The 26,627-nt window shown below is 38.0% G+C and overlaps 1 protein-coding gene across 1 annotated transcript in view; it reads right to left on the bottom strand.

Annotated features, from left to right (window-relative positions):
- Positions 1-372: 372 nt before the first annotated feature.
- Positions 373-26,627, bottom strand: part of LOC108666505 (homeobox protein homothorax) — a gene marked incomplete at its 5' end in the record, with an annotated part of 43,129 nt that continues 16,874 nt past the window's right edge. The window contains 3 exon segments of the mRNA XM_047885402.1: positions 373-2,641; positions 3,104-3,284; positions 7,044-7,102. Of these exon segments, the coding sequence (XP_047741358.1) occupies positions 3,109-3,284; positions 7,044-7,102 (235 nt within the window).

Genomic DNA, 26,627 nt, shown 5'->3' with positions numbered 1-26,627 from the left:
TCAAAATTGAATTTTTCGCACTCAACTGCTTTATCGTGCATGTTCAATAGCTTGGTCTCAACTTAATAGCTTGGTCTCAACTTCGCTTATAGATGTCATTCGCCAGAACTGAACGCACTGTAATTATCAGTGCTATAGTGAGAATCGAAAACCTTGAGTTGTCTCGTGTCTGCGAGAATATCACGCAGAAAGGTCATACTCAGAAAGGAGACCAGTTCTCGTTGTTCTTATATTATATATCATTGGTACATGATAGATGTTTGAAATATTCTTTTTCCACTAAAATCGATGCACTCTCGACAGCTACCGCCATTGCATCATCACAATGATTAATGGTAAATAAGAGATGATAAGGGGAAAAATACCAATATAATTAGTTTGAACACGTTTATTTTGAAAAAATCTAATATACACAATATGTTGCCCACTGCATTGCATCAGCTTTATGTTCAACGAAACATTGAGTAAGTAATTAGTGGAGAGAAATCGAACGCAGCCGATATCTTTCGTGATAACGGCTGAGTTAGTATGAACATGGATGAAATTCCAAATTTCATCTTATAATTTTGATAGGTAAATTTAATGTCTTTACATTCCAGTAATTTCTCGAAAATAGCGTACATTATTTACTGTCTTACAATTGTTACATTATTTGACATCTTATGAGCACCCGCGTGGAGATTTTATTGAAGATTCCTCACCACCAGTAACAAGAACATCACAACAACAGCAGGGTACAAACACATCAGTATACAGTTTTATTGCTCTCATTGTTTATCAATTTTTCGTATACAGTTTTGACGGATTTCTTTCAGCTCAAGATCACAGGAGAAAGTACGAGTGGATCGAGAACGTTCTTATGGTCACCGCCTGCGAGAGGGAAAACGTATACGCAGGCATCTAGGAAGTCTCGAGGAACCGGCAAGTATGTACCAAACTAACAGTTTTCCGCTGGACTAAATTGTATAAATGTTGATTTCTTATGCAATGTAGCTATTATGCCAAATGATAATCTATCCTCCGAAACTGAGATTAAAAAAATTACATGAAAGGAGTCATTCATTCATATTGCAGAATATTGAAGGATGCTCGAAGAACTAACTTCTTGAGTAAGTTTAGCGTTATTTTTTATTTTAATATTAGCATTAGCATTATTACTTAGGAAAAGTATGTTTCAGGATTTAAGTTAGGATACAAATGTACAATGGCGGCCAATACTCGACAAAAAGAATTAAATCCCACCGCCAGGGAGTTGCGATGTATCTCAGGGGAAGGGAAGAGGGAAAGGGTTCAGGTATTTACACGGGCAGTTTACCAATGGGGCACTATAATACTACACTTCTCGCGAAGTTGTAACAACGGCTCACAAACCTGGTTTCAATTTCCTAAGTCTTATTGAGAAAATAGGGGCTTGAGAGAGTGATTAGTATTGCAGTACCATCTCTCGTAAAGTAATGGATCATGCACGAGGGAAAACCTAATCATTGGAGTTTTTGAAATGATTATCATAATAACATGCCAGTGTCAGTAACAAAAATTTATCGAAAACCTTTATGAAAAAAGCACCATTTGAAATCGCTGACGACGTTCTAAGTTGGCATGTCTCGTGAAATAGAATCTTCTTGTAAATCAATTTAAGTCTCCTTAATTTGAATACATGAAGACGAAATACAAACCTAGTTAAAAGCGTTTGGTCTCACATTGGTATTAAAATTTTCTTCAACTTGCTTGATATGAACAACAACAACGACCATACTTTTCTCAATCTAAATTCATCTTTTATAGGTATTAAGACTTGCAGAAATGACCGCGCATGTTTGAAATCATTTACTATGTATTCATCCAAAAAGATCACAGAAAAGCCAGTTCCAGGTAATTATTACTTGCACCTACTGAATACTAAAACTTTGCTCTATTCTCCGTCATTTGAATACGTTTATAAGCAAAGTTCATGAAACACCCCTTCATCATTGTCGTGAGGAAAAGAACAAGAAACGAAGGCAACAATTACAATAGTCATCACTAAAGACAAGTCAACAATAATATAACGTTAAAATGTTCATTTCCTATTGCCCACTTCATTATCGACATTCAGCTCTGAAAATATTAAAATTCAATTGTTCTCTCACATGCAGGTAATCAAAGACTTCATATTCAATAACGATATGGTAAAAAGCATCATTTTATTTAAATCTGGGTAAAAAACTGAAGAGTCTAAATGTCCCCCCATTCGAACAAAACCTAATGCACCTTACATAAACGTAACAAATCTTTCCATCACTGTACAGTTTTTGGGTCACGATGTCCCAGGTTCTACACAGATGAATTATGCAATAGAAATGCAGGATGATGAACACAGGTTTCTCTTGTTCTTATGTACAATAGTTTTCTGTTCGCGTATCTTATGAATTGCAAAAATGTGTCTTTATCACCACCGATTGTTTAAAATTTCACTTCCAGTTCAAGTTCTTCCTAGATCTCTACACTATAAAAATCCCCACAAAAAGATCAGATTTTATGTTCACTTGCACTATAGAAGTTAGCTGTTCACTATGTACACTGATGCGCTCACGAGCGAGGAGGAGCACGCAATTTTCACTCAGCACCGTGATGCTCCAGCTCATCAGGCGCCAGGAAGTTCCTATGGAATAAACATTTTTATCGTGTGATGCACACATCGTAATACTAGGCGCTACTAGAGCGACAAGTCAATATTAAATATTTTTTTAATGTTATTATAATTATGCTGATCATTTTAGAATAAAAAAATTAAGTTGAACAATTAATTGATTATATTATGATTTTTATCTAATGACGATAAGTAAAACTTAATTAATCCACACAAAATTTCTGTATTTTTTATACTATTAATTAATTGAGGACAGTCTTGGTATTTGTATAAATACCCTATCCCCCAAAAGAATAATAACTTTTTTTTTATTTGAACCCGGAGTTTCAAATACATATCACACGCATGCAAACCATTAAAAGACATGTATACTGTATCATTACCTCTGTGCTTAAGTACCAGTGATTTACAGAGGAAATCTTGAGAGAATGTAGGCAACGATTTGAATGTCAACTAGAAGGTTAGTTGGCTCACCTCGCCTATAGATGGTGAGGATAGTTATAAGCAGCGGCAGCCTGGTGACCATAATAGGCGGCAGCGGCAGCATGGTCCGTGTACGGGTCCGCTGCTCGAAACATGTGTTGCTGGCCATCCATGACGTAGCCCATGCTCGCGTCCGGGGAGTACGCGCCCGCAGGACCCGGGAAGTGAGGCACTGATCATATCAAAACAATTATTCAATACAAAATAAGACTTTGACAATTAATAATCAAGACTAATTCGAAAACTTAATGGAATCTATCACCAAGCATTTTGGTCGTTGGCGAGCGTTCATGAAAAAGTTTGTTATGAACTCCGATAGGGAACTTTTTTTTTGTATGCTAGCCATTACGTAACGGCACATAATACGACTGTAAAGAGCTTCAGGCTAACGTAGGTTTAAATTTTTCTTCTCAAAACATATTCGTGCTCTCATAGATTTCGTCAGAAAGTTGACTATACTGAAAAAATAAGGCAGTGTGAGCACATTTTCTATGACTGAGGCAGGCTGCACGGTCCCTCCCTCTTTCATGACAAGATTCCATCGCGAGGCTATTTATTTTATTGGCCTTCTTCTCCATCTTTCATGCTTGTCCGATTTCATGCCACTATTTAGGATGAAACCAGACCAATTTGGAGCACATTTTGCTTTCCCAGAGCACAATGGAAGAACTCGAAAACTGCCGTGCTCACAAGATGAATGAGGTACGTTATTTTACACGAGCATCACCGAAATGTCATACAACAACAAAAAATAAACCCTCTACATGCTCTGTAGAAATTTTTCGCGCTCTTGATGTCAGATTGTAAAATGGTCGAATTGGAAATTTTCGCGTATTATTAATTGATCAGTAAATCAAACTTTATTCAACATATTGGCAGGTCTTGAGATTTTGTGGTTACATTTCTTAACTTTATACCACAATTATTATAATTCATACTATTATTAAGCTTTGAAAAATAGGGTCACAACACATTTTTTTCGTAGTTAAAGATAAAACATCGCACACGCACATGTCATTTAGTGGGAAACGTACACGTCTTACGTGTAAAAACTGACAATCTAACGCAGGCTCAAGTTACTCAGTCCCTAAATCGGCTTTTGCAGGGACATCGACAGTTCGGTAATTGGCAGGGGAGAAACGCATCACTCCATGGCATCTACACGTTTTCTTTCCACAATAAACGATTAGTTTTGTTCAACTACTTGCAACACCGTTCAAAGTATTCAGCCCAGCAAGCTTCGAATCTAAATCAAACTCGCAAAATAGCTCAATTTGCCTAACGTAAATAACGGATTGGGGAACATAGTCCAAGGACAACTATATTTTTCGGAGATATCCAAGAAAATACCATGTCATTTCAACAGGCCTGCTTTTCCAACGCAGGACATGTGCGACGAAGGCAGTCCCCGCTGGCTAATCTTTAGTGTCAGGTTACCAGCACAAATACAACAAAATGTTCTGGTCGTCTTTACCTAGCCATGCCGTGTATTAGTAATATGCGTCAGTACGCTGGAATTTATTTCTTAGATAACATTGACAGTTGCAAACGGATCGAGAGAGTAAATTTAAATTTTTAAAAATATTCAAGTTATTCAAGAACCTGTATTTCAATTACAAATAACAAACCATACTGGTACATTTATTCCTGATTTTTTCAATCTATCAATACATCAAATACAGATTGAAACTCGACAAAAGGCAAACTGCCATTTCTTCTTCGGTTCACACTTACTGCTAATTAAAAGCTCACGCCATGCACCACCACGTCCAAATCCGTTGGAAAACAAGAATGAATATGAGTAACTAGAACCATATAGAAAAGGAAATTACCCATAGCATGCGTGAGTATAATTAAGAGAGCAAGCTGTGGCAAGTTATTTACTTGCAAGGTTAACTCTGTACAGCGACAGAAAATAAAATTTTACTGTACTCACCTTTTGACGAATTTGTTTTAGTTTTTGCAATACTCCAAGTCCACATATTTTGTATTACAGATCCAGCATAATGTACATGAAAAATAATTTTAAAAACGCAAACAAAGCATCAACTTATCTGTAATTAATAATCTTTATTCAGTTCGTATCTGGTTACAACTTCGACTTCCTTGATTTATCAGAAATTAACATACTCCTCTGTCCGATAACCATGGGAGAGATCACTAGAAGAAATTTCCTTGTCAGTCGCCAGTTCGACGATAGTGCTGTAACTTGGCGTCGTAGCATCTTTCCCTCTCGGAACCCCTCGCTTTATCATCAAGTTATCTGAACGATGCGCAGTCGTGGCATTATCTTGGTTAGGCCATCCAATATAAGAACAGTAATCAAGGGTTCTGATGGTAGCTATCAAGGTTCTGTCTTGCAAAACTATTCAATTTGTATAGAAGAACAACATGCAGGGAAAAATACCGCTCAATTTTTTTGGGGGGATTCTAAATCGAACATAACGCTTTGGTGTCAACCAGATAATGTATCAAGAAATTTCGTTTATTTCACAAATGAACACTTTGGAAAAGACATGGTGTAACTTTTCCCACCATAAATTTTAACATTTTGTTCGTATCAACCAGCGAATAAGTTTCTTTTTTCTAGTTCCGACTGCTCTTCTTGAAAGCTTCAGGAGAAAAGTTAGCCCTGGCAAGCAGCCAAAGTTACGGTGGCCGTTCGTCCAATTGCTCTTGCCAAAGCCGTGCAAGCCTAAGACGCGTCTGCGATACAGCCATACGAACGTATTCTCTCCAAATCACCGAAGACTTTACAGGAACTCGTTATTGCATTTGAGGAAGAGAAAATAAACCGAGACTGTCTGTAGGAGGCATGCTAAAATATGTTAAAAATGCATAACTCGGGATTGTAAAAAGTAAGATTATAGCACTGTAAGTTATGTTTTTTTCAAAGGAATAAAGAGCATCAATATCGAGACAAAAGTAAGTAGTCACTTCGTAACTGGCATCGCTAACTATCTACGAAACCGACTATTTATTGGAGGAGCACTGTGAGGAAAGGGGGTCCTTTCCCCTTTACTCCCTCGAGGGCCCCACAGTGTCTATGCATAAAACTCAGCCGATTATGTTATATTACAACCGAACTAATCTGAAAACGACTTGACAACAACAAAAAACTAGCATTAGAAGAGATTGATATCTTATAGTAATGGAAATGGATCGAGCAACAATCTATCACATGCCACTTTTTCATTAATTTGTAAATTGTTCGTAAGTTATTCATCTGCTCATACAGGCGAATTTGATTCGGTGTCGACGTTTCATGAGATGTAATTTTAGCTCGATCAATTAGAAAACTTGGCATAGCTGCTTGGACTTCGTGGTTGAATTATGCGACGTTTAAAAGTAATGGGCGCAATATTTTACTAGAAGTTCTATAATATAAGTAAATATTCATCACTCACTTGCTCTTCCAGAGGCGGGAAAGACTTATACTAGTACCTGCCACCCAGATTGCCCAGTGAACGACTGCTCTCCACTTGTATAGTTTTCAAGATTTTAGGGCATGCTGCATTTCCATGCAAGTACACAGAAGGTGGAAAGTATTTTTTCGCTAATTACATGCATTCTCGTTGATGTAGCAGTGAGAGAGTTAATTCTATTCGCAATGAATGGGTTAGACCATCAAACTTTGTGAGTAATCTTGATCCACAGATATGCTATAGGATGAAAACAAAGAAATTCCGATATCTGTGCCAAAAACACATGATTAATATTGGAAATAAGTGATTATTTTAAAAATTTGAATCCGAACAATGATGACGGATGCATAAAATATTTACAAGTCAGAGATACTTCAGAAAAGGTGAAGCATCACTTTATTGCAAGGATCTAAAGTTGTCCTAGGGGACACCAAGAGCGAAGATCAAAGCAAGGGAGAGCAGCCACAGCTCAAAGAGCTCAATCTCGGATGCATTTTCCGACTTACCGGCACGATTACTCTGATCGATCATTGGCTGAACTATGCGCCGCCTTGCATTGATGAACCTTCAGAGAGAGAAAAAAATAAGGCGGTTAGGGAGTGCAGCAAAGCGTGACAGGTGATACCTTACAATCTAAAGAGAAGGTTAGCGTCGTAGATTTTCAGTAAATAAGATACCAAAGTAGCAGTAGCAGCAGCAGCAGCAGCAGCAGCAGGGCTTCGATGTACATAAGCGAATGGATAAAATGAGGGTAAAGATCGGCATTACAGAACATTCGACAAAAGTTGGACAATTTCGCGAGGCTGCTATAAAGCGTTATAAAGAAATAAAAAATAAGGATACATCGCCAAGGGTTTTTAAAAAGCGTATCTAAGGCGCATTGAAATATAAAATATTCAAGGAGAATGAAAGCTCAAGAAACGAAAATGAATTCAAGGAGACGAGTAGAAAGTCAAACCGGATTTGGACAAAGTAGCGTTCTCATTCCACGTCTTCACAGTTCTTCCCTTCGCATTTATAAAAATCGCAATTTCACGAAGCCAAATTAGTGAATAATTAATCAAAGGTCATTACAAAGTTTGGAAATGTTGATTCAAACAATTTTCTTTTGAGATCAGGATCATTTGTTGAATTCCAAGGGGGAAGAGCTTGTGGCGAGGGTATGGTGGCGTGAGCAATAGGTCGGAACGACTTACCACTCGCCCCCGCTCGATTGGATTGATCTATGAGAGGCTGAACAATGCGTCGCCGAGCATTGATAAACCTGAAGTACAAGGACTTAGTCAATGAAATGCATACATAATTCTAGGTAAAAATTATACGATAAAGAAAAATTCCATTGTCAGGTTCCAATCTGTAAGAAAGAGAAGGGACGGTCAGGATTAGTTACATTTTCTCTTCTAATAAAAAAAGTTAGCCGATTCATAGATTTTCACAATTACAAAAATACACGAACTTACCAAATTAAATGATTTTATTAATATACAAGGTATCTCCAAAATTACCTTCAGCAATCTGTAACCAGCAAATTACCTTCAGCAATCTGTACAAAAGAAATTGACACGAAAACGCAATGGAACAGATTTCCGAAAACTTGAAACTAATACGCGTCTAAAACTTTTGCACTCGTATACTCGAAATTGATTAACACAATGTGCTTCACGTCATAATTTGAAGGAAAAAATTCAAGGTAATTTTTCGTGTAAAAATAAGCCTAGACTCAAAATATTGAAGATGTACAATACGTTCCACGAATTGAAGATTGAATTAGCGCGTTATTCATCGAAACACATTCAACTTCAGGTTTTATATTACTGGAAGTTTAATATGGACGTTTTGAAACGAGGATTGACATCTCTGTATTGCGGCGGTTAATGCGAATTAATATTTGAAGATTCGTAGAAATAATTGTTCTAGAACAGAAGTACCAATCTCTTAGTATGTGAATATTACACGTGCTTGTGAAAAAAAACTTCGAAATCTTACTGAATCTTCCACATTGGTTTAACGTCGCATTAAATTGATTACGGTTCTACAATGTGATTTATAAACCTTCAACAACATTTCATTCAAATATGCGGAGTACCTGGATTCTATATAGCAACTAAAAATATACTAAGAAAAGTAATCCTACGCTGAAAGAGCTGCCAGTTCGCTTATTTTCCGAAGTGCCGAGGCTGCTGTGCTTCAGTTCACTAAAGCGCGACGCGGGGCTCAAGAAACTGACCACCGACCCAAAGATTACGAAAATGGAAATAAGAAGGGAACCAACACAAAATTGGTTCAAAACAGTCGAAGAAATAGAACAGTGCTTCCAAGAACATTCAAATTTCCAAAACAGTGCTTTTAGTGACAGGATATATACAATTCGCTGCGAGAGTCATGCTTTCAAGGGTAAAGCTGCGTGAAAAAATAATCCAAAGAGTAATTAGCTCCAATTTCTGTCGCACGATTTTGCTGCGACCTCCGAAGTTGATGTTGGTCACGTATGTAATGGTGACCTAGAGACTAATAGACGCCGCTAACAGCCACTACACGGGCCTAATAGAAATGATTGGGGGAGGATGTCAACGAGAGGCATGTGACCGGACTGCAAGCAGCCCATCAAGTCCTTCCAAACACACGGTCAATTCTTCGTTCCATAAGTACATACTGAGTTATTTAGTGTTATATATCGAACGAAGCAACAATGGATTTGCATACAGAAAACATGATCAAATTGTTGTATAAGCAATGAATGAATTGCATAAAAATTGCATATTTATGGAATTATCTAGCATGAACGGTGTTTGAAGATCACGCCCAGTTGTTAAGTCATAGCAAAACTTTAATCTCAATCCAAAATAATGGGGAGCGCCAAAGACAGTCATAAAGACGTCATCTTGATCTCTATGTCATTGGCAAACTTGAGTCATACTGAGGGGTGACCTCTCACGGCCCGGATGTGGGAATGCTGTAGCCGACGATACAGATCACTGCAGGAGTAGTGTTCGCCGCAGGGGACTGGAGAGACCCTATACATACACTGCGATGCTGCGTCATCAGTCGCTTTCGAAAAAAGGACATTGGGAGTTGTTAGTATTAGATGGTTTTGCCAGAAACATGACCATTTATCGGGATTATGCACGGAATAATATTAATTTGTTAGGACCAATATCGATAGGTATGACTATATATTAGAAACAATTGTTTTTAGAAAACAGTTTTTCAAGAATAATTGACTATTTTGCTCGGAAGTTTTAATTTGAAAGTTTGCGAACTGAATCTAATGCAGTCAGAGCGACGTCAGAACTGGTCACAGCTTAACGTCGTTGACGTTTATTTGTTGAGTTTACATTGCGACCAATCCTTCGAGGGATTTTTCTCTTCCCTCCCCAGCGATCACTGCGCAACAATCTATCGACAGGCAGTCGAGGGTGCGTTTTTCACTAGTTACCAGTGAACTTTTGCACCCAGCGTCGAGCTAGCACGCGCCCGTTCAGTGTTCATTGCGGGAGGTCACGGCAGGCGGTACACAGCCTTATTCTCCCAGACTTGTCAATCGTTGGTCAGTGGCTCTAATTAACGTCTGAAAACTTGCCCTCCGAATTGGCTGCTGACTGAGGAATGCACTAGTTAGTTGGGTCTTATATAGTTACGAACGAAACAGAAAACCAATTCAGCAATCAAGGATCATTTGCGTTTAGATTCAACCACGCTTTGAATTTAAAATTTTCCAGTTATTTTTATGCGGTATAATAATCCCCAAACTATTTGAGCTGTTCACAAAGCTGTTCTATTAGTAAAAACTCAAGGTACAAACTCCAGGTAAATAAATAAACATGGTACTGTAAATGTGAATGCAAGTAAACACGGTATCTTGCAAATAAACAGGAAACCAAGCAAAAATGTTTGAACGTATAAAAATATGTGCTTCCTACCAAATTTAAGGTTTGAGAAGCTACTGGACAATATATTTGACGATTTAGATGCCATTCTTCTAGGCACAGAAATCCTTTCATTATATCCGAGAGAGTCGAGTTAACTACTCGCATTATGCAGGCTAAATAAGTGATCCAACTTAATACCACACAGCACGAAAAGACGTGGATAAAGCGCCAGCTAAGATCTCAGTTCTCATAGTGGTAATTATACGAGGTAATTCTTTGAGGTGATGGCTAATCCAGATGAGCATTAATTTACGAGACCAGTGAACCTCGGATATCACACTTCACTATCCTCAAACTAATATGGGTCAAAGTTTAATAAAAGATCAGTAACTAATGAGAAATGCCTTGAGTTGAGCCATTGAGCCGAAGGCAATATTTTTTCCAGGTTTAGAGAAAGAAGCCCTCCCAATACCTTGTATCCGAATTATAAACATTTTAACTTAATTTCATGATTGGTATTAACAATAAACAAGGAGTTATCTAAATTCATTAATACCCTTGAAATAATTATAAATGAAATAGGAAAAATAAGTTAATTTTGTCTTTGGAGATGATAATTCCAAGAAAATACTTATTTAAAGAAATTTTATTAGTGATTTTGCTATTTCTCGAGAAAGGGAGATAAAACTTCAGACATACGTCTCATCTTACGTGGAGCCCAAGCCCCAAGAAGCTACTTTTCGCATGACTACAGGTAGACATGTAGGGTCTTCATGCAAAAAGACTAAGCATCCATAAATAGACGTTAAAAAACGCATAAATATTCTTCGGTAAGCACTCAAAACAATCTCATTACTATCAAGAATACCAGATGAAAATTAAAAGTTTCACTTCCAATCACTTGTTTGGTGTGTCATGCTAATTAGTATGAAAATAAGCAGTTTTTTCTCGTCGTGGTCTCTTTGATACGAATAATTATCCAAATTGCAAGTAAATCTGCGATGAGATCATTGCCTGCCGTCCAGCTTAGACTATTTTTATTCAGAAACTTTTTCGTGCCTGAGGAAAGGTTAGCAAGCACAAAAGGAAGCGTACTATGAAAAAAAGTCAAAAGGTTTTCCATCTTAATTCCCGAGTGAAAACAATAGAACATCTGCGTAAAACAAGAGGGCTGCCGCTTGCCGACATGAAAATCCGGGAGCATTGGAAAAATTACCAACTCTCATTAAATCTGATACTCTTGTTTACAAGACACTCTTAACTAATGATCTCGAGTGTAGAGTAATAAACACTGCAAATGAACTTGGAATATTCACAAGTATAGATTATAACCAATAAGAGACAGCTAGAGATCTAGCTAAGAATATACCAGAGTACAAAAAATTGAAACTGCATATTGGCTGCGGAAATTGAAAATAAACTAAGGAGCAATATGTCTTACTCTCAACAAATTCGCGAAAATTTGTAGATCGTCAATACCATACATCATGATGTATCAGGTTCTGAACAGCTGAAATACATCCATCTCATCGCAAGGAATTTCTTCGACTCCAATACTAAAATTATATTATATTATAAAATTATATATGGCAAACGGCAGGCACCAACTGACTGACGTCTGGAACAGATTTTAAATTTATCCGACTTCACAATTTCTACTAAATTCCTACGAAACAATTTTCGAATACAGAGTAAAATCTCTGAAGGCTTGAGTGAGATTGCTAATTTCTTGTTTAGTGTTCATGGACAAATTAAAACAAGCTAGACGGCGGCCTGTCAAAAATATCAAAGTTAGCACAGGCAAAGTTCTTCGAAACACATATTAATTCTTAATGCTTCCTAATATAGCTGTAACAGTCGTAGCCTAGTTTAGCTGATAGATTATTAGTCGTAAAGCCAGTAATCGATATAATTGGGTTACCTATAGGAAAATAATTCCCAATAAATATGATTTTTAATTTTAGCATACAAACTTGATTACCAGTCAAGTCTGCTGTTGAGTTCATTCAGTTAGACAAATAAACCCCCAGGGCGGTCGTATATAATGTTATTCAATGGTATTGCTAGGCAGAGCGATTCATGAAGTTAGTGCATAATTTGCTCGGTTGAATATTAGCAAACAGGAAACTTAGGAAATTCGCTGGGTCGCAAAGCGAGGAGGGGCGAGCCTCCCTCGACCACGCTCATCCGCGCTGTCTACTAAATTGTGGCGGCGCTGCGCACTCGCGCCGACGGCAAGACGCGCTCAGAATTCTTCTTGATCCCTCGGATATAAGAGAGTAAACACCACGTATTAATACTCGACCGTAACGCCGTATTAAAACTGACCAAAAACTGTGGAATAAAAATGTAAAAATGTTGCGAATCCACTGTACCGCAGAAATGTATTGTTAAATGTTTTATTATAAGAAGCAGCATTCAACTTTTAAAATACATGAATGCCAACTAAAATGCATCCACAAAGTGTCCAGTTAAATTATGAAACTAATGAAACTAATAAAGAACATGCATGCGTTAAATGAGTAAAGTAGCAAATATTGATTTGCTAATTAATAAATAGTAAACTCTAAGTGATTTTTCCACGTTTTGTCATAGTATTACACTCGTAATCTGAAAAAATTAAGAAATTCTCCAAGGGGAAAATCTTTGCCCCAACTAATAGTATTTTCCAACACTTATGATCGCCAAATTGTTTATTCTCTTACCTCAAGTTGATATTAAGGAATCGAACGGCTTAGCGAAGCTGTTTTATAAGGTAGCAGGTATAAAAAGAATGGAGGTAGCGACGTTCGCTTTTTAATCCTAAAAATACTTGTTTACATTGAAATAAGGAACAACTAATATAAGACTTTGCTTGTGAGTAAAACTCTAAGTAAATTAATCGCACGAGAAGCACTGATTAAGAATATAGGCTTCATGCATATATTAATATAGGCTTCATATCATGCTTTTCACGTCTCCAGACGTACATGAATGCTAATACTGAAGAACTTTTTCAAAGCGTGATTCAACAAAAAACGAAATACAGTGTGAAGTGCACGCTCGACGACCGAGGGGAGGGGACCTACAGTCATACAAGAGGAGTCGGGCGGCGAGAAGAGGCAGAGCGCCGCGGACCATCATCAATCTCCCGGCATCATTAAAGCTGCGACAGTCTAGGAGGGGAGGCTAGGTTCGCCTAAATTTTAGCATTATCAGAACTTGCACACGCGACGCGTAAAGGCACCCTGCGAAGAGGGACCGCAGATGCCTGCAAGGAGTGCCTATATCAGAGACTTTGATAGAGCTAATGATGTACCACTAAAACATGCATGCTTAAAAGTTCATAATCCACTAATTTTGAGCTAATCGCCGATGAAACTTGAGTAGGCATAAATTAATCATCAATTCCATGATACGTCATGACGGGATGAAACGCATTATGAATTCAAAGTTCTGTCGGTTATTAGCAATTTAAGACATTTCACTATAAAAATTCAGCATTGGCAATTATTCTCGATTTACAAATTGTGACACGTCATGAGAAGACAACAGCTAAGGGTCATAAGGAAGATGGATTTTCGGACGAAAATTATGATAGAAGAAGGCGCAGAGCGTATTAAATATGTACGAGATGCACTTAACGCGATCAAGGAGAACGGCGGTCTGGCCCACAAATGGAGAGGGCTCGAGAAAATGTGTGGTCGCTGCTGCAGTGAAATTTTCGGTACAAAATAGAATGAAAAGTGGCTTCAAATTTGAAAAACAGCTAAACAAAGTCAACAGGATAACTTTAGATATCTAAAACTCTTGCAAAGCATCGGCAAAATTCAAAAGAATTTGTAACTGAATTTTTTGGGAGCAAAAAGTAAGGCTTAATTGACCAAGTATAGGTTATGTTTACAAGTAATATTAACCTGTTAGGGGCCGAGGTGAGAGGAGTAACAAGTAATAACACGATAAAGGTATAACGTCACCCGCAATGCATCATTAAGACCCAATGAGCGAAAGGAGGGAGGGGTAGCACCTGCATCTAACAACCTCCTCACTGCAGCTCACAGCTGTCAAACGCACCCGAACACATCGAGTGTCAGTAATGGTTTGCAAATGATCATCTGCAACTCCTTTGAAAGAATTAAAACTCTTAAAAGTACGAGAAATTAACTGCAATTCAGAGAAATCATAACTAAGTTACAGTGATCAAAGAAGTTTATCGTATCTACTATAACCCGTATAAAATACATATACACTTTGAATGAGAACATGAAAAAACTTTCAAATTGATTCATTCGCATGCACTGAATGCATGTCGTGAAGAAGCTTGACTCGCGGTAGGCCATATTCTTCTCAATTTTTTTCAAGATTATCGACAGAAAATTTTTCAATGCGTCCCTCGTGTTTTCTCCCTACATCGCACGTGAACTTCGCGCTCGTTAGCCCTTTTTTCTCCCTTATCATCCACTGTCGCTTATATTGATCATGGGATCTAGGGAAGGAATAAGAAGATCAAGCAGCAGTCAAGGTATAGAGCGGCAATACACAGATCAATGAGAACAAAAGTAATCTTCAACGAACTGTTTTATAAGCGCACGTTTGAATTTAAAGTTATCTATATTTCCAAGAATGCTACACAAGCCTCCTAGCCCCATCCGTACTTTGTATCGCGTTGGAATGAGTTCCTGTAGCCTATCAAGTGCCATGAACATTTTGTACTGAATATATTGGATGATTACGATAATTCAACCTACGTTATTATTTCTTAAGAGATATTCCTTATCCATGGTAATATCTTTAGGATATCGACAGATGCGGGCTTTAGTGTTCAAGACCAAAGCAATTTCAAAGCGAAAGTGGAGACAGAATTTGTTGGAGGCTGCCGTAGCTGCTGCACATTAGTTACGATTTCCCGAAGCAAAGCGACATCTTCAATTTCAGAGCCCGAGACAAATGGAGACTGAGTCTCATTCAGTTCTCGAGAGCGTGGGGCTTAGCGAGGCCGATCCTATAGGAAGGAAACCCGTAAAAAGTTGGCAATTTATAAGATTTCTCTGCAAGCATCCTAACACTATCACTGCCCAGCACACGCTACTCAGAAATCAATGCTATGTAGCTCGCACGAGAGGTGAAGAAAGCGTATAAGTGCCGCTGGAACCGCTTAATTACGCTTCTTCTACGCGATTCTAGAAACGATGATGTTACTAGGCTAAACCGAATTACATAGAAAATTTGGTAGTGAGTAGAATAACGTCTCAGCGATTGGAAAACATAACTAACCACTCGGTAAATAAACTGAAGAGAGAAATCTGCCGAGACCACAGTAAAGATTAAACAGAGAAAGTTGAAAAATCTACCTTTCAAAAAGAAAAAAAAAAAGAAAAAAACTGTGCATGCGTGGGGGCAAGTTCGGTTCGCATTTACTAAATGAGGTAATGCCAAAAGCAAATTTCTATTATTAGTCAACAACGAAGTAATATGCAAAGATACAATAAGACATTAGTCTTCTACTATTTTCATTGTTGAGATACTATTCATTTAAAGTGATTTGCAGGAAGTGGTGCAAGACGGGGAGGCCAGAGAGAAGGAAAGCACGCAAGTTGGAGGGGAGTCAAGTGGTGTATGTGCTGGGTGGAGTTGGGGGAAGTACAAGCAGGAGGCAGTGGTTATCAGATGAAAGGCTAGCTTCTCTGAGCAATAAATTAGACTAGTTTATCTCGACTCGTGAGCAAAAAATCGTACATCAACAAATAGTTCTAACCAATAAAAATATCATCTCGTGGCTAAAATCTTCATCTTCTGCTCGATGTTTGAACTAGAACATGCAAACAAAGGTTAAAATATTCGCACCAAAACTCTTGTCTCTTGCATTTGTTAGCTCCTAAATACTTTCGTGAATGACGTCGTTTACAAGGTTTTTCATTTTCTAGATCAATCATACAGAATGGAGGCTGAAAATTTAACACCAACAATCTAATAGACCACAACGAATAAGTCCAGCTCGTGAAACTCCTGTCTGGCTGGTCGCTGTTGAATACAAGAGTAAGAGTCATAAATTGTAATAAAAATTCAAACACTAAAGACTGCTTTAATGGAAGTATTTGCCTTAATTAATACTTTGTTTTCCTTACTTTCGGTTCGAGCACATGATACCTTAAGACCTTTACGTGAACTTATTACTAGACAAAACCAAATGAACCAAATTGGTTTTACAACCAGACAGAATGAACCAAATTGGTTTTCTAATGATCGAACTGGGAAGGTAAAAGCATCTTGCTAAATAAATGCTGAGGTTGACTTCAAACGTCAAAAAAGATTATACTGAGGGGTAGGTAAAGATTTTCTATGAATGAAACTCTAGAGCAAATTTGACATAAATTTTGTGAAAATCATCAAAAGAAATACCTATCAACTGGCCATATTGAGAGGAAATCATTAATTACCAGCAGTACAGAAAATTGGCAGAACTTCGATTTGTATAATTAAGAAATTTAAGCAAATCGTCAGAATAATAACTTTTATTCAATAGGTGCACGAATGATTGACTTAGCTTGAAGCTACCAACAGAGAAAATTTAAATCCCAATCACTTATTTTCTATAGCCATGAATGGGCTCTGCAGGAGCGACAGAGGCTGACGAGAAAGCATTTGCGGCCTTTAGCAATGTTTGCCAAGATGCCAGAGTGTGGGTGGCGTTGACAGTCATCTGTTTGTTCTGTCTCGAGATTTTTGTCCATAAACACATGATCGGGACAGTCGAGTAGTGACATCTTTCCCCTTTTGTTTGAGATCCCTCGACCAGACTCGATCATTCGCATCTTGTCTGTCTGAGTTTATCATTTTTAAATTCTAATTATTCTCTTCAAGCATGATCAGTTTATTGTTGTTTCACGAACGACGCGCACTTGTAATGATGCATTTATTCACCGTAGTAAAATAGTATATAAAATGAGAAACACGTAGCTTTCAACGCTCATTAACTCTAAACAAATATAAAAAGATATACAGCCAATTTTATTTACATTGTGGGTCGATGTTTATTAGGAAAAAATGTTCAAATTTATATTAAAATATGAAAATGTAAGATTACTATCAGCCCGATACCATTTTTTCAAGAAGTATATTTCATTAAAATGGATAGAAAGTGATGATATCAGAACTTAGTTGCTCTATGAGAATGACAGGACGATCGGAACGTCCGGGTTTAATGTGGCTAATGCTATAATTACGAGGGTCAGGGTGTGCATCCGCGATACGGATTACTCCACATTAGCTCGGCGCTGACTTGTGTACTGATAACTCGACCCTCGCGGATCATTGTATTGTCACAGAGGGAGCAGAAGTAACTTAATGAAATGTATATACGCAGCTTTAGGTGTATATATACCTACTATGTAAGCATCTACAATACAATAAAACTAACAAAGCAAACATTTCTTCTGTTCCCATGGAAATATTGAGTAAAATTATGGTGCATTGCTTCAAGGAACTCTACGGTCATTGTACAACGCATTCAAATGTAACTTTAGAGGGAAAAACGTGTATTTCTAAAAATTATAAAATTAAAATTGATGAAGATTATCACACAAGTTGTCTTTAGAGTATTATTAAATGAATTTAAACGCATTTTGCAACCACAAACATGTTTATCTAATGGAAAATAAACCCATTGTTACCAGCAAAAAACCAATTCGTAATATTAAGATAGATTTACGAGCTTTGGCAAATGATATATAGCAGCTGGAAACTACAGTGATCATCATCTAAATTGAAAGCACTCGAAAAATAATGAAGGTGAAATGCTTTGACGACCCATTAATTCCCAAATGTCTTTTGCGCAACATTATTAGCGATGCAGGTGATATGCTTGACCACTTATGCCCAACGAAGACCAAATATGGCATTTTCTGGAGATGGTTCAGGAATTAAGAGGGTCGTAAATAAACGAACGAAAAAGATGCGACTCAAGACACGGAAGCAGGACTAAAATTTGGTTCAGCTTGCGCAAGTAAATCTGCTAGTACAGGGCTCATAAATCAATTAGTGGAGGAGGGAGCGCTAGAAGAGCTGCGTCCAGGGCCCTCTTATGCGGTTACTCGCGGTCATTGGAGACCTGGCCTCTGATGGGCGCGTGTCTTCTCTATATTCTGATATACGCAAGTCACTCCTGTGCGAAGGAAGACTGTATGGCAGTGCAAATAAAAAAAAATCATTGATCTCGCATTCGAATAGATGACAAAAGTCGAATTTAAGCCCAAACTCCAGAATTTAATATGGGTAGCTGTATGCATGGCATCACATTTGACAATAAAGTGTGAAGAACTAGAATTTTCAGTTGGTCTTTGGTCACAGACAGTAAATCAGTCGATAACTGAATGATGAAATGCAAATTGCTTTGTAAATACAGAGTTAAATTCTGAAAGCGATTAAAACGTATACTAACCAGAGTATATAATAGCCTTTTTTGTTTCCTTTGATTTGAACAATGCGTTTACATATGTTGATTTCAACTTGGGTTATCGCGCTTGCAATTATATAGCACTGGTTAAATTAGGGTTAACGACTTGCAATTACATTGCACTGGTTAAATTACATAATATAATGTGATATACATGCGGAATAAAAATCAACCATCGCAAAATCATTCCCATACGATGACAATTTTTACTACTTTCAAGATCATTTGATAGCTTAAATCTATTATGTATCAATTATGCCAAAGCAAGGAAAATGACAATAAATTCGTCGCATTGATATTAAAAACGACATGGACACAAGCTCCTTCATTAGTTTCTAAACATCAATAATACTAATAAAATAATACGAAAAACTAAATCTAAAGGGAAAATTTTAAAACCTAAATTGCTTAGTAGAAGGGCGAAGTAACGTCAAACATTACAGACTACCAATTTCAAGCGTAAAGAAATGAGCACTATTTCAGATAATAGTTTTTTAATGAAAAATATGCAAGGACTCCAAGATGCGCAGTTCTAAAGCAACGGAGATGGAGGCTAAAAATTGACCCCCTAGCTGAAGCGATTTTAAAATATAAACTTTCATCTAAGATGTTTTGTTACGAAAACCTTTTCCAAACTACGCTTATAGTTTATGCCGCTGATAGTTGTTAATTGATAGATTTTTACGTTACTCTTCGCTTTTAAATTATACTGAAAGAATTCAGCTTCAAATCTCTACCGTGTTAGATTTCAAGTTTTTGAGCAGACAATGGAGCTGATTTCCGAAAGGTTTTCAATGAAAAATTGTGCATTTTCTGGACATTTCTGGATTACATTTGCTCATTTTGCTGATACACAATTCGTAACTGCAAGAGAATGATTGACATTCTTATGAGAGACTGCAGCAGAAAATCCAACATTACCAAGATGTCCTAGATTAAACAAGGCTTGACCAGTCTATCACTTGAAAAGCGACCAAGAATTTCAGTATATTAGTAACACTAATACTAAATTACGTAGAAGCTATTTAGGCGCTAAACAAGCAGCAAACGGAGCAGTCAGACGCGAGCAGCAGCTGCAGCCACTGCGGCAGACAGATCTAGAGAAGCCCGGACTTGGTCCAGATTAATGGAAGGGCTCAGCTTATGGCAGGGGCTGATCGACGCGCAGCTGAGCCTCTGCAGTTATGGAACGTACCTTATTTTACCCTTAACTTCACATAAAACACCATGTTTATATAAAAAAAAGTGTGACCGACTGAGATTTACTTCTAGTTAAATTAATTGTCCAGCTTTATTGAAATTTGGTGACTACGAAAAATATTTTGCAAGAGTCTAGACGAAAACTTTTTAAAAATTTCGATATTAAATCGGCTTGTAAAGAAGCACTTTTCTTCTGCGGTGATTTATGCCGGACGAGGCGGCGTACGAATATTCGCGCATTAACGGACGAAAAATTCATTGAATACGCGCAATCGAGAGCCATGAAAGTTGTACATTGGCATGAGGACAAGATAGAGAGGTGGCGAAGCGGATCAGGCAGAACTTTTTCTCGCTCAAAGAGTTTATCCTCGGGATTGGAGGCTATTTGAGGACACACCTGCTCTCTGGCAGGTGGCGAGTACATAGCACAATACGGTTGTATTAAATCCAATTATTGTATGTATTACAAACAAGCAATGTAACAGTCCATCCAGGCGCCAGACCACGCACAATCAAAGTACTCGCATATCTATCATTAAGAACTGCTCAAACAAATGTTTAGTTTGTGCTCAATAATGTGATCGCATTAATGTTAAAATAGAGGCTCTTTCCGCTTGACGACAAACAACAAAGAACAGCTAAAGACGATCTCGATACGTGAGAAAAAAAACCAAGTGAAAATATATATCTGGAGTCAGAGTGTTGCACTGACAAAAAAAACGGCGTCCATTCGAAGAAAAAAATCCTTCATGTTAATGGACGCGCCAAAACTAAGAAGTAATCTTCTTATGATGATCGTATCTTGCCGCTTTTCGTCAGATTTACATGTTTATACTATCAACTGGATAAACTATAATTGGCACCATGTAAACCACTAACGTTGCCTCAACCGACATTTCTACTGGTGCATTAAGAAAAAAACATAGTTCTTGCATTACAACACGCAATTAATATATAAAAATTTTCTTGTTTAGCATTGCCATTTGCAATGCAGAATTATTTTTATAGATGTTGGAACTCTAACCGTACACGCGATGCAAGTGAATAAACAAGTTGAAACCTCGGGCCGAATGGGCAGTCGTTGTTACTGTTAAAACTAGAGAAATCAGTCTGGACTCCCCGCTGCATTCACCGTCCGTCTGACATCACACGTCCGTTGAGTCGGAAATGCCAATTCTTGATTCCCTGGATGCCATTTCCGCGGCACTCTCCGGAACGAGAATGAGCATCCCTAACTGATAGTATAATAGGGGCCATAAGTAATGGACACATGTGGTAGCTCGAGCAGCGTTTCCATGCAAACGTCACTGAATGAGAGGTGATGTGGAGCAACTCGTTCTTCTGAATAGTTATTCTCGAAGCGTGAAATATTGCAAGATATTTTCTACCTAGACAAATTTAGGCGTGTTTCTGGTTATAAATTACTCATTTGGCTGTCGCTCAAGCGGGAAAAGCCACGACGAATTTCGTTCTTTGACCTTAACACGACGAAAGGAATACTGTATTCATTGATATCAAGTAGAAGTCTTGGGACCAACTACCGTACAAACTTTTATACTACGAATCAAACCAAAAAACGAAAGTAATTAAAAGTAACAAAGCAAAGGTTTAGTGAAAAGAAACCTAGCAATGAGCATGGAACTTCAGGACTGGAATAACTAACATACCAAAATCCTTACAGATCTGAAACCAAGTCGGAACCCTTGCTGAAAATGTTCAAAATAACTGAAATTTTAAACAGAGAAGCTCTTGAAGGTGCTAACTACTCGATTTTAAAAGCAATAATAAAATTTAAGGCTAAATGAAAGAATTAGACTGCAGTGATTCTCAGTCATATAGATATCGTAGATTTTTGCGAAGTGCATGAGTTGTGTTCACAGAGCAAAAATAAACTTCAAAACATAGGGGCCATCTACCAAATGAAGCACGGAGAGACTTTTCGGTCATCGATCAGTAGCGCCGTCGGTCGCGCAGCGGCGTCTGAATACGGCTGTCCTACACATTACTGCACGCTGCGTCACAGTCACATGCATATAAGAAACACAACATCACCATGGCTGCTCAATAATTGAAAATATTTCGAACATTGTCATTTGTACGTGTGAATGTGTCTGGATAATGAACTTTCATCAACAAATTAGATACGATTTCAACTTGAAATAACTTTTAGCAAAAATATCAGAGATAAAGATCAAAAGCCATCTAAATTCAAATTGCAAATCAAAAAACAAATCGTAAAGGTGCATTGCAAATTTTAGAAAATTTCTGAATCAAAAATGATCTTTGCTCCGAAATTTAATAAAAATAATCTTTTCAAAAATTCGTTAATTACTTCTAATTGTAGTTTAGTTCACAGAAATTCTAGTTTCTCAACTATTATTTCAACGACGATTAAGATCCTCTAAAAAAATCTTGAACGAAGCTAACAAAATTGTCTCGAAATAATGGCTGTACATCACTGCAATGTTCAATTTGGTCACGATTATTTCGTTTTCTCATTAAAAGGATGGCAGAAGGCGTAATGAATCGGACGATTAGCTGTAACTCGGGTACCTACTTCACTGTACCGCGGAAATAAATCTAAAAGAGGTGAGACTATTAGGCTCAGTATGACGGGGCGCATACAACTCATTTCTGAGCTCTGTTATTATGGTGGCGACCGTCAGAGTACAAGGGAGGCCATTGAAGACTTACTATACTCGGCATGCTTGCCTCACAAACTATACTGAAAACGTAGGTGGTATAAATTCAATATCTCTTTGTACAGTGTAAATTAGGTACGCTGTATGGGAGAAGCAAACTATGCGACATTTTGAGGCAAATTTAAATCAGTTTATTTAATCCAAGTACGGTAGTCACATTTCGTTCAATCACGTATTTTATACTTACAATTAACCACAAAAAAATTCTAGATGACGAAGGCATAAGGTAGCCAACTTTTGTTTCAGGATGATAGGAACAATATCAGGTATCTATCAGTGCATTATGCTGATAAATAAGGTGCTAAAATGAGAACATAATTTACCAGAGTGAAATAAAACAATGCCAAGCGAGCGTCGAGTGGCGGATGATGGAGTGAGTAATTAATTTTCGTTATTATTTTGAAGAGATAGTGAACCGCTTAGACGAAAAAAATTTTTTTTTGAGCTTGCAAGCAGGAATTTTGCCGTATAGGATGTAACCAAGGTACATGTTAATGAAATTACGCCTCTTTGGTAGTTTCGACTACTATTCACTTAGTAAAACATAAGCTCTAGCATCACAAACATTATGCAAGGGAAATATAACTCAAATGAAACAGTTGTAGTTAGTTACACAGGTTTTACGGTTAAAATGACTGAAGTTCAGTTCAACGGAACTAATAGGATCAGAGAGGACTCTTCTAGGATCAGTCTCTGGTTCAATAACAATGCTTTAGGTTGGAGCCGCCGATTGGTTAAGGACAATAATTCACTGTATTTCACACTTGTGAGCGGCGCCAAGGCAACTCCAGGGTTGTGCGTACGAGGTTGCCATTCCCAAAGGGTTCGTCTGGACGTGTCGGGAAAAAAATGCTGTAGCGAATTGAAATGGAGGTCGTCATCGACTGTGAACAGGGGAGTTCGACACTCGCTGAAAGATGCCAAGGGTGAGAAAAGTAATTTAGTGAACTATAAGCTCGCTGTTCTACTCACAAGTTCAATTTTCCCGGATATACCTTAGTGAAACGAAGGCCTGAATTTATGGCGATAAAACCTCGGCGTTTCTACTAATTTTCATAGTGTTTAAACTCGGAACGTAGCTAGAACAACAATATCATATTTTTTCAACGTATGTTGAAATGCATCAATTTGGAAGTGGTTCGAACAAGAATGAGCAAAATATATTATGTAGAATAAATTTTCAGAAGTATAATAGATTTATCCTTTTTAACAATAACGATGATCACATTTTGACAACCAGTGAGCCTTGGAATTCAAAGTTCCATCCAGCAAACCTTAAAAAGGCAATGTTGGAGTCCAACCCCAACAAATAGGAATAAAAAAATACCGGGTCCTCTAGGAAATGTAACAAAAAATATCTCCTAAAAGTAACAAGGAACATGAGGCTCCATTCAAATAAGAAAAATTCATGGGAAAAAGAGAAATGCAACTGTAAACGGCCGAGTTCGAATTCTATTAATATAATTCCTAGCAGTGCGACTGGTACGGAAGTTTCAAAGGTAAAAATCCAACAAATATTTTTTTAAGGGACCACGTGTTGTTAGGGAACTACACAACAGTAAATGCTAGGAATAAGCTTTGGGTGCACGAAGCAGCTAAAGTCACGATTTTATTAGTTCTTTAGCCAACACCGGACAAGTTTTAGGTCGCATTTGGCTAAGTTAAGAGCTAGTAAAGTACTGTATTAGAGGTGGTCTTATAAGCCGTAGTGCATTTGAGAGTTGCGAGCCTGACCCAGGAAGGTATATTCCTGCAGGTATAAGGCAAAGGCAAGGCAGCGTGTTAGGCGGACAAGAATGCTCCGCGACAGCGGCAAGGCGCACGGGGGAGCTCAGAAATAGTGGCATTAGTGTCACTAGCGAGCCAGCAAGACATCGTGACTGTCACTCAAAGACGAGCTAGTGTATCCTTTGTGTCAGAGAAAACCTGGTCATGATTCTTTGGTGGCACACGTTGAGCTTTCACTAATTTACATAAAATATCGAACCGAGCAAGGACAGCTTGCACAATAATTACAATTTTCCATACAAATATAATTATGACGGACGTCCATGAATATCCTAGGGCGGCAGTAAGAAACGAACACTACGAAGTCCTTCAGTATATGTAAAACTAGAAGAACAAAGTTTAAATGCATCGATGCCATAAACCGGAATTCCATGAAGACGCAAAATATTAATTTGTTCCGTATTAAAAACAAGCATAGGCAATGCACAGAGCACATTCAATGAGCTAAAAGCATTGCCAATAGCGATTGCCAGTATTGGATAAATGTTCACTCCAATCTGATCTTTCGCTCTCAGTTGTTCAGAGGACGGGATTAATGTATACAATGTCAATAGAAGCTGGGACCTTCAAATACAATCGTCTCATTTGTAGTCACTGCAACGCCTCGGCTAAATATTTGCGCATTGAAACGACCATCATGTAGGCAAAGGAAGCTATTGGTATGTCCAATAAATGCCACCGTGTTTTATACAGCAGAAGTTCGGGCTCAAATCTTGACCATCGCCTAGCTGAACAAGATACTCAGGTCTAGAATGTAGGATCCTGAAAATAAAACTTGCTTTGTAATCGGCGAATTCGATGAATGTGGTGCTTGCGAACTACTCATAATGAGATCAGATTCTTGACTGGGCGATGTAAGAGTTGGAACGAGTAAGAGCGCAAGATGGCATCTCGATTCGTTACAACAACAAGGTTATCCTTGACAGCCTCAAGGGTTTACGAGATGGAGTGTTCCATTCGAGTCGAGGAGAGTACAATACCAGAACGGAATTCGAGCCAAAATGAAAGGTACCGCAAGAAGCCATCAAGAATATTGAAGTGCCTGAGGTCTTCTCAAGCGATGCAGTCGAGAGCTCTTCTTCAGAAAAGTGTGTCTGAGAGGCAATGCTGTAAGGGATGCCCCACGAGTTTAGAACATTCCCACGTTTACTTTCGCGTGCCACACTGAGTAAACATCCGCTAAAAAATCCATGCCAACAATAAAAAGCAGTTGCTGACTATACTTTAATTAAAGTCATTACGAGTTTGATGAGCTTCGAAGTAGACCATGAAATAAATCAAACGCGATTTATGGCGTTCACTTGCAGCACTACCTTAACAACGCAGTTCAAGTAAATGACAGACGACTCCATGGCTTTTTAGTCATGGAAACGTGGCTGAATAAGCGTTTTGATGATAAGAAAAGCCATCAGAATGACAACAAATCTGACATTAAATGCTTTCTCCATCGAAACTACAAATTGCCCATGACGTCAATATCTTTTCTAAAATTCTGCCGTTTATTCGAACTGAAACGATTTGTTTTTAACATTGCCGTATAACAGGTAAAGGCAATAAGAAATAGTCACCTTATTTCCATAAAATACTCAAATGGCTTATGCAGACACGTATATCGGAATAAAAAATATCGAGTAGTTGTATCCAGCAGCATGACAAATTCATGGATAAATTCCAAGTCACAAAACAAATTTCGAGAGAGGAAAATCAGCGGGCGAGAAAGAAAAGCATCTTTCAAATGAGCTAACTCGCTAGCGTGGTGTACTCTCATTTCTGCGGTGTCCCATCCATCAGTCGAGTCTGGACTGGAATTCTAGGAGTAGTCCTGGTCAGGGCTTATCGCAAATCACTTCACTAATTAACTCCTTAATCTTCGTGCCAAAGAAGCAATGGCCGGTCAGAGCTCCGGGCTCAACGGCGCCAGAGTGCAACTATCGTTCATTAGTAAACAAACGACAGAACCGATCTCTGTCATAAAGGTTCACCTTAAGAAGAGGTATAATTTTTTCTTCGTTGTGAGGAAGTGTGCAAAAAAATTGTGTCAAATGGAGAAGGGGTAAGCGTAAAAGGCAGATTTCTAAGCTTGTCGAAACTATTAATTAG

Source organism: Hyalella azteca, unplaced genomic scaffold, assembly GCF_000764305.2.
Source record: "Hyalella azteca isolate HAZT.00-mixed unplaced genomic scaffold, Hazt_2.0.2 contig2148, whole genome shotgun sequence".
In the NCBI taxonomy this organism is placed as follows: Eukaryota; Metazoa; Arthropoda; class Malacostraca; order Amphipoda; family Hyalellidae; genus Hyalella; species Hyalella azteca.
This window is presented reverse-complemented; position numbering and strand designations above follow the sequence as displayed.